Source organism: Sparassis crispa (genome assembly GCF_003851025.1).
Source record: "Sparassis crispa DNA, contig_000007F, whole genome shotgun sequence".
In the NCBI taxonomy this organism is placed as follows: Eukaryota; Fungi; Basidiomycota; class Agaricomycetes; order Polyporales; family Sparassidaceae; genus Sparassis; species Sparassis crispa.
Genome location: NW_020939754.1, coordinates 1,375,698 through 1,394,226, shown reverse-complemented (window position 1 = coordinate 1,394,226; position 18,529 = coordinate 1,375,698). Strand labels below are relative to the sequence as shown.

At 53.3% G+C, this 18,529-nt stretch overlaps 4 protein-coding genes across 4 annotated transcripts; all 4 read left to right on the top strand.

The window, feature by feature from the left end:
• Positions 1 to 481: 481 nt before the first annotated feature.
• SCP_0804750 (Docosahexaenoic acid omega-hydroxylase CYP4F3) lies at positions 482 to 3,028 on the top strand (the record flags this gene model as incomplete). Its single annotated transcript, XM_027761063.1, has 15 exons — positions 482 to 670; positions 752 to 800; positions 864 to 961; positions 1,018 to 1,109; positions 1,161 to 1,204; positions 1,257 to 1,354; positions 1,408 to 1,580; positions 1,649 to 1,899; positions 1,948 to 2,017; positions 2,078 to 2,275; positions 2,330 to 2,359; positions 2,412 to 2,645; positions 2,699 to 2,731; positions 2,788 to 2,816; positions 2,868 to 3,028. The coding sequence occupies 15 exons, from the start codon at positions 482 to 484 to the stop codon at positions 3,026 to 3,028; spliced, it is 1,749 nt and encodes a 582-aa protein (XP_027616864.1).
• A 2,225-nt stretch (positions 3,029 to 5,253) lies between these two features.
• SCP_0804740 (hypothetical protein) lies at positions 5,254 to 7,060 on the top strand (the record flags this gene model as incomplete). Its single annotated transcript, XM_027761062.1, has 3 exons — positions 5,254 to 5,351; positions 5,419 to 5,428; positions 5,480 to 7,060. 3 exons carry the CDS (start codon positions 5,254 to 5,256, stop codon positions 7,058 to 7,060), a joined length of 1,689 nt encoding a protein of 562 aa, XP_027616863.1.
• Positions 7,061 to 10,070: 3,010 nt separating this feature from the next.
• SCP_0804730 (Histidine protein kinase NIK1) lies at positions 10,071 to 15,422 on the top strand (the record flags this gene model as incomplete). The annotated part of the gene is made up of 21 exons (XM_027761061.1): positions 10,071 to 10,976; positions 11,033 to 11,097; positions 11,156 to 11,495; positions 11,564 to 11,845; positions 11,956 to 12,210; positions 12,258 to 12,533; positions 12,590 to 12,625; positions 12,687 to 12,722; positions 12,771 to 12,985; positions 13,042 to 13,305; positions 13,357 to 13,502; positions 13,553 to 13,938; positions 13,999 to 14,340; positions 14,395 to 14,454; positions 14,510 to 14,531; positions 14,582 to 14,877; positions 14,930 to 15,044; positions 15,103 to 15,140; positions 15,196 to 15,211; positions 15,266 to 15,313; positions 15,364 to 15,422. 21 exons carry the CDS (start codon positions 10,071 to 10,073, stop codon positions 15,420 to 15,422), a joined length of 4,203 nt encoding a protein of 1,400 aa, XP_027616862.1.
• A 340-nt stretch (positions 15,423 to 15,762) lies between these two features.
• On the top strand, positions 15,763 to 17,304 carry SCP_0804720 (GPI-anchor transamidase; the record flags this gene model as incomplete). The annotated part of the gene is made up of 7 exons (XM_027761060.1): positions 15,763 to 15,957; positions 16,010 to 16,032; positions 16,087 to 16,292; positions 16,346 to 16,520; positions 16,571 to 16,688; positions 16,745 to 16,855; positions 16,909 to 17,304. The coding sequence occupies 7 exons, from the start codon at positions 15,763 to 15,765 to the stop codon at positions 17,302 to 17,304; spliced, it is 1,224 nt and encodes a 407-aa protein (XP_027616861.1).
• Positions 17,305 to 18,529: the final 1,225 nt, after the last annotated feature.

Genomic DNA, 18,529 nt, shown 5'->3' with positions numbered 1-18,529 from the left:
GAGAAGTGGGTCGACGCCCGTGTGATGATGATGCCGCCCGTGTCCCTGTTTGAGGACCTTTGCGTAAGGTTCCGGCGGAAATCCTAAGGCCCGAAGATTGAAACAGATCTTTTCCGCAACCTGTAACGAGAAACTACCATCAGCCAACAGCACTTGGAACACCGCTCATACAGCTTCCATATGCAATTCAACTCATCAAAGAAGCTGGTGATTGGACCGGTTTGTCTGCTCGCGAAATACTCAGTTCAAGTTGGGATTGTTTGCGTCCACGATCAAATTCGCCGAGCTCTGACCCATTTGACATCTGCCGTTGTCAATATTCGACGATGCCTGCAACTTTCCTCGGTATGTATCGAAATTAGAGTAATTCCCTATAAACTCACACGTTATAGGACCGGAGAACGACGTTCACGCGGTGCCCTACACTTGAAGTAACGTTCACACAGAGGTCTTATCCTTCTGATGGGGCGCCCATTTACCGATGATAGTTACGATATATCATCTACCTCAGCGGCACTTGAGTCAACCGAACTTTGCCCTTGTTCCCGTTTCCTCCGTTGTGTTCGGATGGGCGAAACATTTATATAAGTTGGGGGGAAGATCTTCAAAGACCATTACTCCCTCAGACTATCTGCAGCGACTCTCTCAATATCTCGTGCTCGTGACCATGGTCAGTGTCTTGCTTCAAGCTCTTTTAATAGCGGGAACCACATGGACTTTGTGGCTCTGTGTGCGACGCTTGCTGGTGAAGTCGCCCTTGGATAACCTCCTGGGTCCTCCATCCAACTCCTTTTGGTTCGGTGAACTCGTCCGTATGCGACATCTGCAATACATCCCTAATGACTGCCTTGTGATGTGAATAGGTCACCTCTCCCGCTTCATGACCCGTCATGGATGGGAGTTTCAGATGGATGTCGCGCAGAACTATGGCCCTGTTGTCAATCTCAAAGGGTTTCTAGGGGTAAGTGTGATAGCTCATTGTAAACGAAAGACTCTTGAGACATTGCGCGCTGTCAGCAACCCATCCTGTACGTCTATGACCCGAAGGCGCTGCACAACATCATTGTGAAGGACCACTATATCTACGAAGAGCCGCCAGCGTTCCTGACGTACGTGTAGTTTGAATGTTACCTCGTGCACTGATCCTGATTATCGCTCAGGTCGAATCATTTGAACTTTGGCCCAAGTCTGCTCTCAACAGTTGGTGCGTCAACCAGTCAGCTGGAAATTTCATTGTCAGTCTGAAGCAGTCTCAGGAGACGTCCACCGTAAACAGCGAAAGATGCTGAACCCGGTGTTCTCCATTGCACACATGCGTCACATGCTCCCTATTTTCTACAAGGTCGTAGGCAACGTACGTTACTGCTGCGTCTGTTATCGATCTCGAACGCTCACCAGATGTGACAGCTAAGTGCCGCGATGGGCTCACGTGTCACTGACGGGCCGCAAGAGCTCGATATGCTGGGCTGGATGGGACGCACGGCACTCGAGCTGATCGGACAGGGCGGCCTTGGGTACTCATTTGACCCGCTAGTGAGGGACGCCGCTGATGAGTACGGTAATGCGCTGAAGGAATTCTTGTAAGTGCAACAGACCGTATATGCACTCAGTTCCATCTGATAGGGTTGTACTTCCGCGACTGTTTAAGACCTGTCTTATTCTCGCTGGATCTGCTCCTGCCCAGTCTCCCATACCTGGTGCGCATTGGCTCGCCGGCATTTCGCCGACGCGTGGTGAATATGATCCCGAGCCGCCGGGTGCAGCGGATGAAGGCCATCATAGACACCATGTACCGGCGCTCACAGGAGATCTTCAACGCAAAGAAGGCTGCACTCGCTGCGGGGGACAAGGCTGTCACGCAACAGGTGGGCGAGGGCAAGGATATCATGAGCATCCTCAGTGCGTCGTTTGGATGTTTGCCGACGTGTTGTCTAATTTTCTGCTCAGTCAGGGCGAACATGGATGCGAAGTTGGATGAGGACAAGCTCTCGGAGGAGGAACTTCTTGCCCAGATGTCGTGAGCTCCGGTTTCTACAGCTCAACGGATCACGAATTGTGACGAGATATTGTTGCCCAGGACACTCACCTTTGCCGCTACGGACACCACGTCAAACACACTTGCCCGCATTTTGGGGCTTCTTGCCGAACATACGGAGGTCCAGGAGCGACTGCGCCATGAGATATTAACGGCCAGTCGAGGAGTCCAGCCATTGACGTACGACGAATTGATGGGGCTGCCGTACTTGGACGCCGTTTGTCGCGAGACTATGCGGGTGTAAGCAATTTTATTCGCTCTATGAAGGTGTCTCTAATGTTATACGTATCTCAGCCACCCTCCCGTCACAATCCTCTCTCGCCAGTACGTGCACCTATCAATTTCGCTAAGTCCATATTGAATATCGTGCTCACAGAGCCCGGAAGGATATAATCCTCCCCTTCTCTCAACCTATCCGCGGGAAGAACGGGCAACTTATGAGCGAGATCCTTGTCCCGAATGGCACGCAGATCTTCCTGGGCATCACAGGGTCGAACTTGAACAAGGCACTATGGGGCGAGGATGCGCTCGAGTGGAAGCCCAAGCGCTGGCTCTCGCCGCTCCCCGACGCTGTGACGGATGCCCACATACCCGGCGTGTATTCGCATTTGTAAGTTGCGGTGCTTCTGTATAACATGAAGCTGAGGATGCATCATTGCGTAGGATGTCCTTCCTGGGCGGCGGTAGAGCTTGCATGTTCGTGACGTCCCTGAATAAGCTTAGTTTCCAGGCTGATAATGATATCTCATTAGTGGCTTCAAATTCTCCGAGATGGAATTGAGTCCGTCCTGTCTCCGCCATATACGCACTAGAACTAACATCGCTGCCACAGAAGTCGTCCTGACGACACTACTCCCGAAGTTCACATTTGAGCTGTCCGGAAAACCGATCGTGTGGAACATGGCCGGTGTGCGGTATCCTACGGTGGGCAAGGAAAACAGTAAGCCGGAGATGCCGCTCAAGGTTGGGCTGTACAAGACGCCGACTGCATAGGCTGTCACTTTGTTTAGAGACTGGGTGGGTTTTGCTGCTAAGCGTTGTTTGAATTGTACAGTGTATTCGGAAACTTCAGTTGGTATCTCGGAGCCCTCTGGAATATATTGTTAGAGCGCCACTATGATATCCATGCACACATATCGAGATCAAGTGTCAAGATTGCGCGGTTTGACGTGTGCACAGACAGGTTCGAGCAATCTACTAGTGGTATATCTGCAGACCTAACCTATAAGGGGTACCCCAGCATTCGGTCTTCGAAGGCCGGCATATGACCTGGATCCAGCGAACTCCGGGAGCCTGCCAATTCCATTATCCGCACAAAATCCTGGTACACAAGCGGTCAACGATCCAGTAAGTATGGGTGATGGCAATATATGTGCAGTGAAGACTGCTGCCCACAAGCAAGCTCTGAGCTCGAGTGGCGCACTAGTACCCAGTCACAGAGGGACGCACAGAGGCGTGGTTCACCGCGGACAAGATTCCCTAACAGAATTTCCTTTTTTAGCATCTCTCCTTCCCATTTTAGCATGCGACTTAGATCACCGGTCGTCATTCCAATTTCAAGCCCCGTCTTCATTTCTGCGATGAAACAATCAGAATGCATGGAAGATCCCGAGCTGAGCTTGGGTCGGACAGGTGACACAGGAGTTCGGCCCTCCAGCTTTCAATGCTCAAGTTTTTCCTCTACGAAGTCTCTTGCTACGTCAAAGCGGTGCTTACTACTTGTGCTCACGGCTTTCCGCCGCTTCGCACTCAAGTTTGTGAATTTCGTGCTAGAGCATTCCATCGAGCTACGGTACTTAGCCTTGTCTTATTGAAGCGGTCAATGTATAGGTTGATCCACAATAGAAGGCACGCCCTGGCAGAGGAACCGCATCAACTGCGCTGAGACACATGTAGAGCTTGAGCTTGATCATGGACGCAGCTCTGGTTCTACCACAGAACAACGGCAGCCAATGACGACGGTCCATGAAACTCGTTGCACAGGGGATGGGAATTCTATTCACATCCAACCTGCCCTAGCGCTACTCATTTGGCGTACGTAGGATCCTGGTCGCAATCCGGCAGGATCTCGGCACTTGGAAGCAGCAAGCGGTGATGCCGTGTGCCCGAGACGACTGCTAACCACGATCGGATCAGTAACCCGGTAGCGTCTGCGCTGTGCATACGGTTTCTGAGGGATATTTTCACGCTGATCTCTGTGAAAGACAAGTCTTCCTGATGGTTTCTGTGTCGTGTGATACTCTCCACTCCATGACGGGGTCAGAGCAGAAGCTGTTGGAATGGTGTGTTGACGTATATTGCTGGTGCGTAACTGAAAGATCCGTTGTAGAGGTTTCTGCGCGATTTAAGTGACATCTCAGGCCCGACAATGTGTAGTAGCTGTATATCTGACTCACTTTACCACATTCGAAGCCGATTGTGGTACGTTGCACAGCGGCACGACTCTAGACACCATTATGCCATCACTGTGAGGCACACGAATTCGCGCTCGAGATGTCCCCGGTCAAAAGAACGGTGTCAAGAAGCTCGTCATTTACATCTGTGGGCAGGAGACACGAGGTGTTTGGTTGACGAGCTCGACGTGTTGCCAAGATTGATAATATTTGGACATGCCCGTCGCGTGGACAAGTAGTGTGCACAAGTAGTGTAGAGGTGGCTACTTGTCGTCAATACTGTCGGACCAATTGCGAACCTTGGACTCAAGAGTTATAATTGATGTACCTTCGCAGGGTTTGCGATGATGCGAAACGCTCGCCGTGGGCGGAGTAGATTTTGTGTACTTTGTCCATGTTGAAATAGTCTACTCGCTGCTTTGCGGTTGCCGCATCATGGGTAACTCCGTCAGTGAAAATAGAGGATGTACTTTGCCACCATACACGGGCAAAGGTACGCGAGTTCACCGAGACGAGGCGCCCACCCTAACGGCCCGGGCAGTGGGGAATATTGTAGCACTTAGGTTCAGAGTTCCAGCTTCCGCACTCCCATAATTAACCATAAGATCGTTATCCACGTGCATACCAACACGCGGCGCCGTCCGAACGGAGGGAACGATTCCTGAGGCTTCAATCTTGAGCAGGACCGTGCACGTACTCCGAGTCGGAGGAAGCATTCGAAACTCGAGACTTGGTAGCTTTTGTAACTTGAACTTGTAAGTGATTCGTTTGGCAGGCATCAACTGAGCACTCACGGCGAGATTAGTGCGATCTTTGATAGTCACCATGGCGACTTGCGCCCGTCACATACTCGAAGAGATCCCTGTCATGCAACTGGCGGAGACCCTTCTAGCAGAGATACAGAAACAAGCCGAATCCCTAAGGTCCGTTTTACCCCTCTCTATCCACGTTGCAACTCGAATAGCTCACTTTTTTGATCTATCATTCTAGCATTGACTTGGTGAGCCGTACTACAGCAATTGCAGCATTCTGAGACCCACCGGGGATGTAGATCACGGAACTGGCCATAACACTCAATGCTTCCTTGTTAGCGATTACCCGGATTCACAATACACTGTCCCCCATCAACAACCTGCCTCCGGATGTTCTCGGTCTTATCTTCCAGCTCGTACCGGATGCACCATACACAAGGGCTGCATATTACTATGGGAAGGCCTTCATGCACCCTCCATGGTCGCCTTCCTGTGTAAACCCCGCGCCGTATGTCAAACTGAGTCATGTTTGTCGTCTCTGGCGTCACTTGGCGCTGGATCTGCCTTCCCTCTGGGCCAACATCGTACAATCCCCGTTTGTCGCCGGTGCCGTGCCTACGGACGTCTTGCTGCGACGCTCGCGATCCGCTCCCTTAAACGTCTACTGGACCGGCTATCCTGGGGAAGCGTTGACGGCGCTGTTCTCTTCTCAAGACGCCCAGCGTATCCGGTCGATCTGGTGGGAGGGAAACGAAGCCATATTATATCCAGAAGATCTGGGGTTTCCTGCACCCTCGATCGAGTCGCTCACGCTTCTGGGTGTAGACAGGATCTTTCATAAGCGTGTGCGTATGGCGCCCATATTCGACGCGCAGGCTTTGCGCATTCGATACTTATCCCTTCGTGGTATGTTGTGGCTACCAGCGAATGACATGCATTCCCTCACACAGCTGCAACTCGCGAGTTACGAGTCCCCGGGCCTTTCTTCTGATATACTGTCTGTGCTAGAAAGGACACCCAACCTCGTCGATCTAGTGCTGTCTCGAAATCGCGACACATCTGTCCAATTTGATTCCCGACTCGTCTCGCTCCCCAAATTACGCAGGATCGTATTTCAGCACCGATTGGATGATATCGGCATCGCAGCGGTGCTAACACACCTGGAGGTGCCAGACAGCACGGCGTTACGGTTGCGCTACTTCATGCCGTATAAAGTTGAAAATCTCATCAAGCTGTCCCGCTCACCTGTAGTGAGGACTGCCACCAAAGTCTTCATAACGCAGGATTCGAACGTCTGCGAAGTCGTCGCCGTCGGGCCGGCCTCCGGGGTCGACATCATCACGGAGCTGTGTGACAGGGACGACACCGTCGGCTTTGCACCGCTGTTTGCCATGCTCTACGCGGAGCTTCCGTTACTGCAAATCCGGGAACTCTGGATTGTGGAGAGGGAGGGTGCCTTCCTGCCGTTGTCCGGTCAATACAATCGCTTCGTCCCGATGCTGCGACAGATGCGGAATTTGGAGAAGCTATTGGTCATGGAGGAGAACCTGCACCGCATCATCGATGCCCTCCTTGCACCCACGGATTCCTCTCGGTTACCCCTCTTTCGCAGGAACATGACGGTGCATATCATCGTGCAGTTGCCTGACGTCGATATGGGGGCACTCACGGGGGTCGTGGTACGCCTTGCAGAAATCGGCGTTATGCGCCTTGTCATAGCGTACCACCGCCAGTACACCGGCCCTCGGTTCGACCATGCATTTCTCGGCTGTTTATTCGAGTCGGTGTTGGAAGTTGCGTTGGGTACGAAGGAGTTGTCGAACATGCACAATGAATTGCCACCGGCTCTTACCGACCTATACATTGTACGTGACATGTAACCCTCAAGTCCCCATACATATACCCAAGGACGACGCCGATCGCGAGTCGGGAAAAACACCTCACTTATACCCACATCATGCTAGCCGTTATTTAAAAGGAGTGACTATCTTTCGCCAACAAAGGCTGCGTCAATCAGCTTACTCAGTGCTGTGGGCCTTCGGAATGAACTCTGTGGGGTCCGTCGGAGGTCAGTACTCTGACCAGTGCTCAAATTCGCTGATCATGTCGTTCGATACTCGCACGCCAGGAAATAATGTTCTCCACATGGCCCTGAATATTTAACGGCATGACAGCCACGGCCTGCGCGCGCCGCCGGCTACCAACGAAAGCAACGGAACAATACAGAGTGTCGGATTGTACATCGTAGTCGGGTCACTGTGATCAACTTCCGTGTAACGTTCTAGGATAAATAACCGCATACTGTACTCGAATTTGAAGATGGTCTTCAACTTCTTCCTACACGCCGCAGTGGTATATAAAACGTGCCAGTCGGGCCAAATACTTACACTGCAGGCGAGCGCAAAGTGTCAAATGACTGTGATTCAATTAATGAGTTCATCAGCTTTGCGCTGCTCGACAGATTAGATGTGAGGTAAATTCTAATTCCTTGTGCATTGTACGCTTGCTTCGTGGAGCATCGTCGTGATTTGGTACCGGCAATCCGAGTTGGTATCTCTACAAATAAATGCGGTGAGTTCCTCTTCCAGCACTCGGATACCTTCTGTTGTAGGGCCAGCTCACATTGACACGAAGCTCGAGTCGGTTCTGTCCAAGGACTGATTTGCGAACGCGACGGGTGACGTGACAGAGCTCACGTGACAAGCGCGCTAGCATGACACCGTGACTCGAGTTACGCTGCGCAAGTCGGTTTCCTCCTGCTAAGTACCGTTAGCTGATACGTACTCACTCCACTGCTTCGCGAACGCGTGGCGTGCGATACGAGACATACAAGGTGATCAGACTCACAAGTCCAGGTCCAGGCAACATGGCGATCTTCTCCTGCTCGCTATACCTGTCTCGTGTGGAGCGGTGCTCTTCCGATAAGCCTTTTCCTTCCGAGATTTGCACGAGCACTCAGTATTAATGAAGGTCGCGAATAATAGCGGAGTCGCCATCTTGTGAGCCAGCCTGCGCGAATACGTCCTGTGGTGGATCTTACCAACCGGCTGCTTTGTGGCCTGGGCTTCCTGGCGTGCTCGAGGACTTCTCGAGTGATAATTGGTGAGTCCTGCTTGTCTGCGTAACGGTGTCTGGACCCGGTTCGTGAAGATCTTCCGAGCGCAGAATCCCCTGGTCCCACTCGTCTCAAGTTGGCGCGCTGGTTTCTATTCTGGTCCGTTACACCGAGCGGTGAAGCCAAACTCCTGGGACGGAACGGTATAGGTGGTCCGACCTCCTACACCGGCACATCTGGTCCGATGCGGCATCTGGGTTGTGAAAACACCGATACAGTAAGTACTGTACCATCGCTGCGATGTGGGTAGCCCGTGCGCAGGTTGTCAGCCCTCGTGACTGCCGTCCTGTGTCACCCTCAAGCTCGCCTGGTCTGCTGCAATAGCATGCTCCTCGGCTTCGCACGCAGTCGAGGCTCCCCGCTCGAAGTACGAACCGCGTCGAACGACGGAGCAGGCTGTGCGCATTCCGGCCGCGCCAATTGGCTACATGCGGTGCGCAGTGAGAGCGTCGCCAGCGCGTCGGGAACGCGTGCTGCTGGATGCGTTTCTGTGGACCACGATGCCTGCTTGCTTCTTCGTCAATCGCTGATGGTAACAGGACGACCGCACTGGTGTGTAGATGGTTCCCGAACAGGATGCGGTGGTGTGTCATGCTACCATGTCGAACTTCTAACCGCACGCAATTGCAGCGCAATGCGTTCGTATGGATAACGACTGTCCGCGCAAGACGTTGTAGTTCCTGTCAGTGTCACGAAGGAGATGGAGCTTCCGTTTCTGCTCCTCTACACGCAGTTATCCTCCGCGGGCTTTCGGGTGCAGTCCCTCGTGTTCGCGTGTGCTCCTCTCTAGCGCAGGTTATCATGCCAAGTGGATCACCCCTGGGCCGTCCGGCAGGCTCAGATTTGGACGCTGCGGTTTGTCTGCTCACAGTTTGATCGCAGACGCGCCCCCGTGCTGCAGGGACCGCGGACACCCCGTCATTATGATTTAATATTTAGTGCCCGCCGTGTCGCTTGCAGCAGCGCCTGCACCTAGTCCGCCTTCGAATTCACTCGCCTGGCTATCGCGCCGCCGCGGGTGCTGCGTTTGCTGCAATACCCTGCGAATGCAGTGCACCTTGGGCTCGCTGCTCCACTCTTCGACTTCCAGAATATTGGAGTGCGCCTGCTGCCGGCATGTTTTTGTCCATATCTCTCCGGTCGTCACTTCGAGGTCCGTTTCTGTTGCAGCTCTGTCTGTGTTTTTTTTTGGGCTACCAATACGATGATGCCCGCGACGGAACTGATCAGACCGCAAGATCACGAGGACGTTGACGCAATTAATTGTATTGCTCCGTGGTGAGGCGGTTGCGCGAGGTGCAGAGCATCACAAATTCACGTACATTTTTTGTACGGACGAGTACGCGCCGACGCAGGCGAGTGGGCATGGTTACCAGCACAATTAGAGTGGCAGAACTACATGTATGCGTTCCGAGTCTAGAAGGTAATATCAATGTCGGCCGGATAATCGACGGACCACGGTGCAACACACATGAATCAGTGGTTGAAAATAACGGTTCAGACCTCTTATTTGCGTACACGAGGAGAGGGAGAGTGTATGTTTACGACACAGAGGTTGTTGCAATCGATTGAGGAGGAAGGATTTCCCGGGAAAGATTAGCGAGAGGGTGCAACTGCAGCGAACGCGTGTAAGGGTAGCCTTGCTGAGCGCCGAGTTCGCGATCTGATACTCCTTGCTCTCTCCCTTCTTTCCCGTCCTCTCCCATTAGTCGCGAACCTCGTCCTCACTGTCCACCACGACGACCATCACGACATTGACAACGTGGACGCCGACGATGCCGGCGGCCATAACCCCCATCGTCGACTATCGGGAGCACATCAACCACCCGTTCCTCACCCACCTCGTCGCCCTCCTCTCCGTGTACGAGCTCGGCCCCCTCTCGTCCCCCACCCCCAAGTACGATGGCCCGTCCGATTGGCAGACAGACAGCGTCCTCCGCTCTCTCGGTGCCATCACCCGTCGCATGATCACCGCCGAGGAGCAGCTCAACGCTATCAAGGCCTCTGAGAACTGCGGGCCGGAGTCCAAGAAGCGTCGCAGCGTCGGCGACAGCCCCCACAGCTCCAGCGCAAGCTCGTCCCGCGCCGGCACCGCGTCGTACGACACCAGCGGCCTCTCCAACGCCGCTGCGACCACCATCTCGCCATTTTTCGCCGCCCGCAGTAGCGTGGAGAGCATCCCGAGCACCATTAGTAGCAATGACGTCGAGATGTCCGACATCTCGTCGCTCGATTCCGAGCGCACCCCCCTCGCAGCTCCCGGTGTGCACCTTGTCTCGCCGATGAACATATCCCTGGACAGCGTCGTGAACCCGATGGACAGCTTCAACAGGATATTCAAGGTCAACGGCACCGGCGTCGTCCCCATTCTGCCCAATACGGACCACATGTACTGCCCGAACTGCGGGAAGACGCTCCTCGACAATGCGACCTTGCAAAGGGTTGCCTCGTTGACCGGCGAGCGCATCAGCTCACCGCTCGTCGTTCCCCCCGGCCCGCTCGCCGCGGCAGCGTTCGAGAGCGGCATGAGCGCCGTCGAGGAGCTACAGCTCTTAAAGGCGCAGGTCATGGACGTCGCGCGGGTCTGCAACGCCGTCGCGCGCGGCGACTTGTCGCAGAAGATCACGGTCCCCGTTCAGGGTGTGGTTATGGTACAGCTCAAGGAGGTCATCAATGCCATGGTGCCTAAAATCTAATTTTCTATCTGTGCGATGGCTCACCCGCGCTCGCACCCCAGGTGGACAAACTGGGCCAATTCGCAAAGGAGGTCACTCGCGTCAGTCAGGAAGTCGGTACGGAAGGGTGCGCGCATCTCTGTCCTGCATCGTGTTTGTTCCCGTTGAGACTGATGTGCTCGCAGCAAACTGGGTGGTCAGGCACTCGTGCTCGACGCGGAAGGCACCTGGCGCGAGCTCACGGGCGTCGTCAACAAGCTCGCAGCGAACTTGACAAACCAGGTACGGTCCATCGCCAAGGTCACCAAGGCAGTCGCGTTGGGCGACTTGTCCAAGCAGATCGACGTCGATGCGCGCGGTGAGATTTTGGAACTGAAGAACACGGTCAATGGCATGGTTGTTCGATTGCGCACGTTAGCGGCTGAAGTCACTCGGGTTACATTGGAGGTCGGATCTAAGGGAAAGTTGGGCGGACAGGTGCATGTACCGGACGTCGAGGGAGTGTGGCTGGATTTGACTCGTAATGTACGTCCCTAAATTCCCCCCTTCCCTCTCCTTCCATTTTTGATCACCCGACGACGTCATCAATTCAGGTTAACCGGATGTGCGCGAGCTTGACGGACCAAGTGCGGTCGATCGCGAAAGTCACGACGGCAGTCGCCAAGGGTGATTTGACACAGAAGATTGAGATCGAAGTCGAAGGCGAGATGTTGACCTTGAAGCAGACGGTGAACTCCATGGTGGATCAGTTGAGCGCGTTCGCGTCCGAGGTCACACGCGTCGCGTTGGAGGTAGGTACGCAGGGTATCTTGGGGGGCCAGGCGCGCGTCGAGGGCGTGCAGGGCACCTGGGCGGATTTGACGAGGAACGTCAACGTATGTTGTTTGTTCTCCTGTTTGACTGGTTCCCTGGCTTACTGGTCCCCTCCGCCTCCCTCGGTCCATCGGGACCGACGCTGAACTGTGCAACCGCGATTTGATTGTAGAAAATGGCGACTAATTTGACGGACCAGGTGCGCTCGATATCCGAGGTCACAAAGGCCGTCGCGAACGGCGACCTGAGCCGGTCGGTCAACGTCGATGTGCAGGGAGAGATGCTGGATTTGAAGACGACCGTGAACCAGATGGTTGCCCGCTTGTCGACGTTGGCGAGCGAGGTCACACGCGTATCGCTTGAGGTCGGGACCGAGGGTATCATGGGCGGCCAGGCATCCGTGCCGGACGTACAGGGCATGTGGAAGGTACATTCCACCTCCTCTCGTCGACGCTCGCTGACGGCGTGCGGTAGGTGTTGGCGGACAACGTCAACTTGATGGCGATGAACTTGACGAACCAGGTGCGCTCGATCGCGGAGGTGACCAAGGCCGTCGCCGGCGGAGACTTGACGAAGCGCATCACGGTCGACGTGCGCGGCGAGATGCTCGACTTGAAAGAGACCGTGAACGGCATGACGGAAAGCTTGAGCGTCTTTGCTGACGAGGTCACCCGAGTCGCGAAGGAGGTCGGCACGGAGGGTAAGTTGGGTGGCCAGGCGCAGGTCATGAATGTCGGCGGCACTTGGAGGGTATGTAGTTCTCCACCGCCGGAATGGGCACCATGCTGAACGCCGTCATCTGGCAGGATTTGACGGATAATGTCAATGTCATGGCGGCCAACGTGCGTACTGACCATCGTCGTCATCGTCGTCGTGGCGTTGGTGCGATAACTATATTTTCAGTTGACGTTACAAGTGCGGACGATTGCAGTAGCTACGGTATGTTACTTCTCAATGCGAGTAAGATCACTACTGATCTATCTGTAGACCGCTGTCGCTCGAGGAGACTTGACGCAGAAGGTCATGGGCGTGTCCGTATCCGGAGAAATGCTCGATTTAGTCAACACCATTAACCGCATGATCGACCAGTTGGCCATTTTCGCTGCCGAGGTACAGAAGGTTGCACGCGAGGTCGGAACGGAAGGCAAACTCGGCGGTCAGGCACAAGTCGACAATGTCGAGGGCATCTGGCAGGATCTCACGTAAGTGCCTCTGTGCAATGTTTGTCATTGGTAGGGTGTTGACTCCGGGGATCTAGCATGTCTGTCAATACTATGGCGATGAACTTGACGACCCAAGTGCGTGGGTTCGCCCAGATCTCCGCCGCTGCGACAGACGGAGACTTCAGTCGGTTCATCACTGTCGAAGCCAACGGCGAAATGGACTCGTTGAAGACACAGATCAACCAGATGGTGTTCAACTTGCGAGACAGCATCCAGAAGAACACTGCTGCGAGGGAAGCTGCTGAGTTGGCCAATCGCAGTAAGTCTGAGTTCTTGGCTAATATGTCTCATGAGATCAGGTTAGTTGTACCGGACTGCATGATGCTCGCTGTCGCTGACACGCACTGAAGGACGCCAATGAATGGCATCATTGGCATGACGGAACTCACCTTGGATAGCGACCTGAACCGATCTCAGCGCGAGAGCTTGCTGCTTGTGCATAGCTTGGCCCGTTCGTTATTATTGATCATCGATGATATCTTGGATATCTCAAAGAGTACGTGCTTCTCAAAGCTCCGCTGTATTTGTTCTGACCTGGGTGTGTAGTTGAGGCTGGACGCATGACCATGGAACAAGTCTCTTATTCGCTCAGGCAGACTGTCTTCGGCATTCTCAAGACCTTAGTTGTCCGAGCCTCTCAGAACCAGTTGGACCTGACATATGACGTGGATCCCGACATTCCCGACCAGCTGATCGGTGATTCCCTCCGTCTGCGCCAAGTTATCACTAACCTGGTGGGCAACGCGATCAAGTTCACACCATCGAAGGTATCAAAAAAGGGCCAGGTTGCACTGAGCTGCAGGCTACTAGCGCTGGATGACATGCATGTGACCTTGGAGATCTGCGTGTGCGACACGGGTATCGGTATCGCGAAGGACAAGCTGACCATGATCTTCGACACGTTCTGCCAGGCAGATGGCTCCACCACACGAGTGAGTCTACGTCATTGCCTTGCCCGGGATGGATACTGAAGATCCTTCTTCGTGGGTTAGGAATACGGTGGAACGGGTCTAGGGTTATCCATCTCGAAGCGGCTCGTGACGCTCATGCAAGGCAACATGTGGGTCGAGTCCGAAGTTAGCAATGGCTCCAAGTTCTTCTTCACCATTACGTCGCAAATAAGCCCGATGACGATGGAGGGCACTCTCAGCAAGATGCAGCCGTTCCAGAAGCGCAATATCCTGTTTGTTGATACCCTGTATGACCGCACGGGCGTTGTCCAGCGGATCCTAGAGCTCGGCCTACGGCCTTACGTCGTTCACGACGTCAGCGAGGTTGCGGACAAGGCGACCTGCCCACATATCGATACCATCGTCGTGGACTCTCTCCATGTGGTGCGTCCATGCGCTTCGTGTCGTTGTCAATATTATGTTGACGTTTAGTGCTAGACCGAAAGCCTCAGAGAACACGAACATTTGCGGTACATTCCTATCGTACTGTTGACACCGGTACGTCATTGCGTCAGATAATCCTTCAGGCCCAGCATTGACGGGTACTCTATAGCAATCCGCTCCTCGACTAAATTGTGTGTGGCCCAATCCGCTTATATAGGAACTTCTGCTGACCTATGTGCAGTGAAATGGTGCCTCGACAACAGCATATCATCTCAAGTCACGACGCCGGTGACTGCCCCAGACCTCGCATCGGCCCTGATCTCAGCCTTAGAGTCGAACACGGTGACCCCAGTCGTCGCTGAGAATGACGTACCATACGACATCCTCATCGCGGAAGACAATCTCGTCAACCAAAAACTTGCAGTCAAGATCCTCGAGAAGTATGGTCACCAGGTGGAGATCGCTGAAAACGGCTCGCTGGCGGTCGACGCGTTCAAGGCGCGGATCCAGAGGAACAGGCCATTTGACATCATTCTCGTGAGTCTTGTGTCGATTTGCAAATCAACACAAGGCTGAATTCCTTTCCTAGATGGATGTGTCGATGCCGTTCATGGGCGGTATGGAGGCCACCGAGTTGATTCGTGCGTACGAGACGTCACACGGCCTCGACCCCGTGCCTATCATTGCATTGACTGCACACGCAAGTGCGTATCTACTTCGCACATCCGCTATGACGCCATACTGAGGCCACCATATTCCTAGTGATTGGAGACAGGGAGAGATGCCTACAGGCAGGAATGGTGAGTCAGATCTGGTGCTGTGAGATACAGCCGTCTAATGGATATTTCTCTTCAGGACGATCACATCACCAGTGCGCACAGGAACTCTCTCAAAGAGGCTGCATGTCGCTGACCTTTGCGTGTAGAGCCATTACGACGAAGTGACCTGATCAATGCCATCAACAAGCTTGCAGGTGAGCGGAAAATGCACCTGGCTCGAAACCGCATCCAGCACCACTCACAGGCGCCTATCGCGACCCTTTTACGAGACTGGACTCAGTGAGCAGCAGGTTCAGGCCTTGATGGCTTGCACCTCTTCATGTGTTGTCCCCATACCTCTGTAGTATACCTCTCCATCAAGCTGCCTTCATTTTATCGTGCATGTATTATATCTCCGGAGATGCTATATGTCGCCCTCATCACACGTTTAGTTGTGCAAATCGTTGTATTCTTTTTCCCTCCCTCTTTCCATTCTCTATGCATAGCGGAACCGTAATGTTTCATAGCCAGGCTTCATGTAGAGTAGTAATTTAGCACGAACTGCGCAGAAGTCCTGTCGAGAATTCATCGCATCGCGTAAGAGTGGGCGCTAAATTCGTGAAGCGCATTTCGAACCAAGTTACAGCCCCACGGTGCGGCTCGAATGCTGTGCCGCAACTACCACATCTTCTTCGTGCTGTTATTTATTTTGAATTTCTTTGATACGTCTACATCCGCGCAGGAAGCAGTAGCAAAGGATGTCGGTAAATTGTTCCCCAAACATGCTGGAAGCGCGTCTGCGCACACCAGTAACTGGGCGGTGCTAGTATGCGCATCCAGATACTGGTTCAACTACAGGGTATGTCTCCTCGTGTGCGTCAGATATGTATTCGAAACTCACACACAGCCAGCATATGGCAAATGCACTTGGCATGTGCGTTGACTGACGGGATGGGCTGTTTTTGCAGAACTTGACCTCATGTCACAGGTATCGAACCGTCAAACGTCTGGGCATACCAGACTCGAACATCATTTTGATGCTCGCGGATGACGTGGCCTGCAATGCGAGAAACAAGTTCCCCGGGTGTGTGTACGCGAACCGCGGCCGTCACCTTGACCTCTACGGCGACAACATCGAGGTAGACTACAGAGGGTATGAAGTCACCGTCGAAAACTTCCTCAGAGTTCTCACAGGTGAACTGTGGAGTATCCTTATCTCAGCGGTGCCTTATGTGGTCGTATTGCAGGACGGATGGATCCTTCTGTTCCCCGCTCGAAGCGTCTCTTGACGGACGACCGGTCAAATATCTTCGTCTACATGACTGGTCATGGGGGTAACGAGTTTCTCAAGTTCCAAGACAACGAGGAAATCAGTGCGTTTGATATAGCCGACGCGTTCGCCCAAATGTGCCAGAAGAAGCGGTAGGATGCCTTGGTTACTCTCGGGGATCTTTGACCCATTATTTATGCAGGTACAACGAGATCTTCTTCATGATCGATACATGTCAAGCCAATACCATGTACACCAAGTTCTATTCTCCAAACATCCTCGCAACGGGGTCGTCTGAGATTCACGAGAATTCCTACTCCGTGCGTGTAGATCCGGCGTAGAAATCATGCTCTCTACTGACCGATAAAATATCCAGCATGAGAACGATAATGACATTGGCGTGGCAGTCATCGATAGTTACACTCACCACGTTCTCCAATTCATGGAAGGCATCAACAAGACGAGTCAAAAATCAATGCAGGACCTCGTGCGTCTCTACTCTTTTGCGATATATCCTAATTTTGACGTTGCGTTTTCCAGTTCGACACGTATGACTTCGAGAAAATTCATTCCCACGCCGGTGTGCGAGCAGACCTCTTTGACAGGCCTCTTCAAGACACACTTGTCACCGATTTCTTCGGTGGTGTTTCTCAAGCAGAAGTTCTCTCCGCCTTACTGGACTACCCACCTTCGGCGGAAGCGTTCTCGCATTACTCAGAGGGTGCTGCTCCGCTTGAGAGCGAAAACGCGAGTGATGTCCCCGCGTTACTTGCAGCTCCCTATATTGCCCAGTCGGCTGCAGTTAAATTCAGGGAAGCCGTTGCAGGTGGCATGGATCCTGGAGATAGAGACATAAACATCGGACAAATACGAGCTTGGGGTTCCATCATCGTGATATTACTACTTGCAGGATGGGTAGGTGTAAGGGGAACCTGATGTGAGTGTCTGTCAGGTATACGGACTTACGGAATACATGTACAGTGTACAGGCCTAATAGAGCCCGGTGGTAATTCGCTATGGGTACTCAGCATCTCCTATTCCTACCCAACACAAGCTATCTCCATCGCTTCGCGCACACTACTCAACTCTAATAATTCTCCACTGGAGGGTCAAGGTAGGACCACGACTCCGACCACGACGTCCAATGGAGATGTGCATAGGATGTGCACACGGCCGGCCAGGCATGGTTTCGTGGTATCTATGTTCCACCGACTTGAATAAACCACTGAAGCACGTACCCTCAAACGGAGGGCCGGCGTGCATGCGGTGATACCCTATGATAAGGCGCATGACACCGATTTCCGTGAGGCGTGCTATGAGGCTCCCGAGTGTCTCCATGTTCACGTCGGACAGCTGCATGATGATATGCACTGTCATGTTCCTGCGAGGGAGAGGTAACCGGGAGATACTCATGGGTGCAAGGAGGGCATTGATAGTGTGGTACAGGCTCTTTTGTGAGACTACCAATGTCTCCAAGTTCCGCATCTGTTGCAGCATCGGACGAAGCGGTTGTGTTGACCAGAAAATGGTAGGAAGGTGCCTGTACTCTCCGCAATGCAGAGCTCCTGGATGGGAATTCTCTGTCGATCAAGGCGAACAACGGTGCGAAGGCGGCGATATCGTCGTCGTCGTTCACGCCACACTGCTCCGTGACAACTTCAATTCCGGAGACTGGCCCTACGGCGACGAGCTCGCAGATGTTCAGAATCTTTGCTATGAAGACTTTGGTGATACTCTTCATCAAAGGTAAACGGGAGAGCTTGATAGGATCATCTACTTCATAAGGGATTAAATAACGTAACCGCAGCGCTGTGTCGTTTGGCACTTCGAGGTTTGTCAGGACCGGCGCAATGCCGATACCATCCAGTCGATGGTGAAATACAATCCTGCGCAATTTCGGCAGCGAGATTATAGCCTGAACTTAGTGAGCAAGATCACAGAAATTCGCGACATTCTGCTACTCACCACGGATAACTACGTAGGTCACAGAATTAGCCACCACCCTCAAAGCATCCTTGGGAGCGATTGCCGCAATTCACAACACGCCTTCAACAACTTGCCTCCCGACGTTCTCGGTATTATCTTCCAGCTTGTACCAGACAGCCCATGCACAATTGGTGATTACTTCTGTTGCGAGGACTTCGGGAACTCTCCCTGGTTG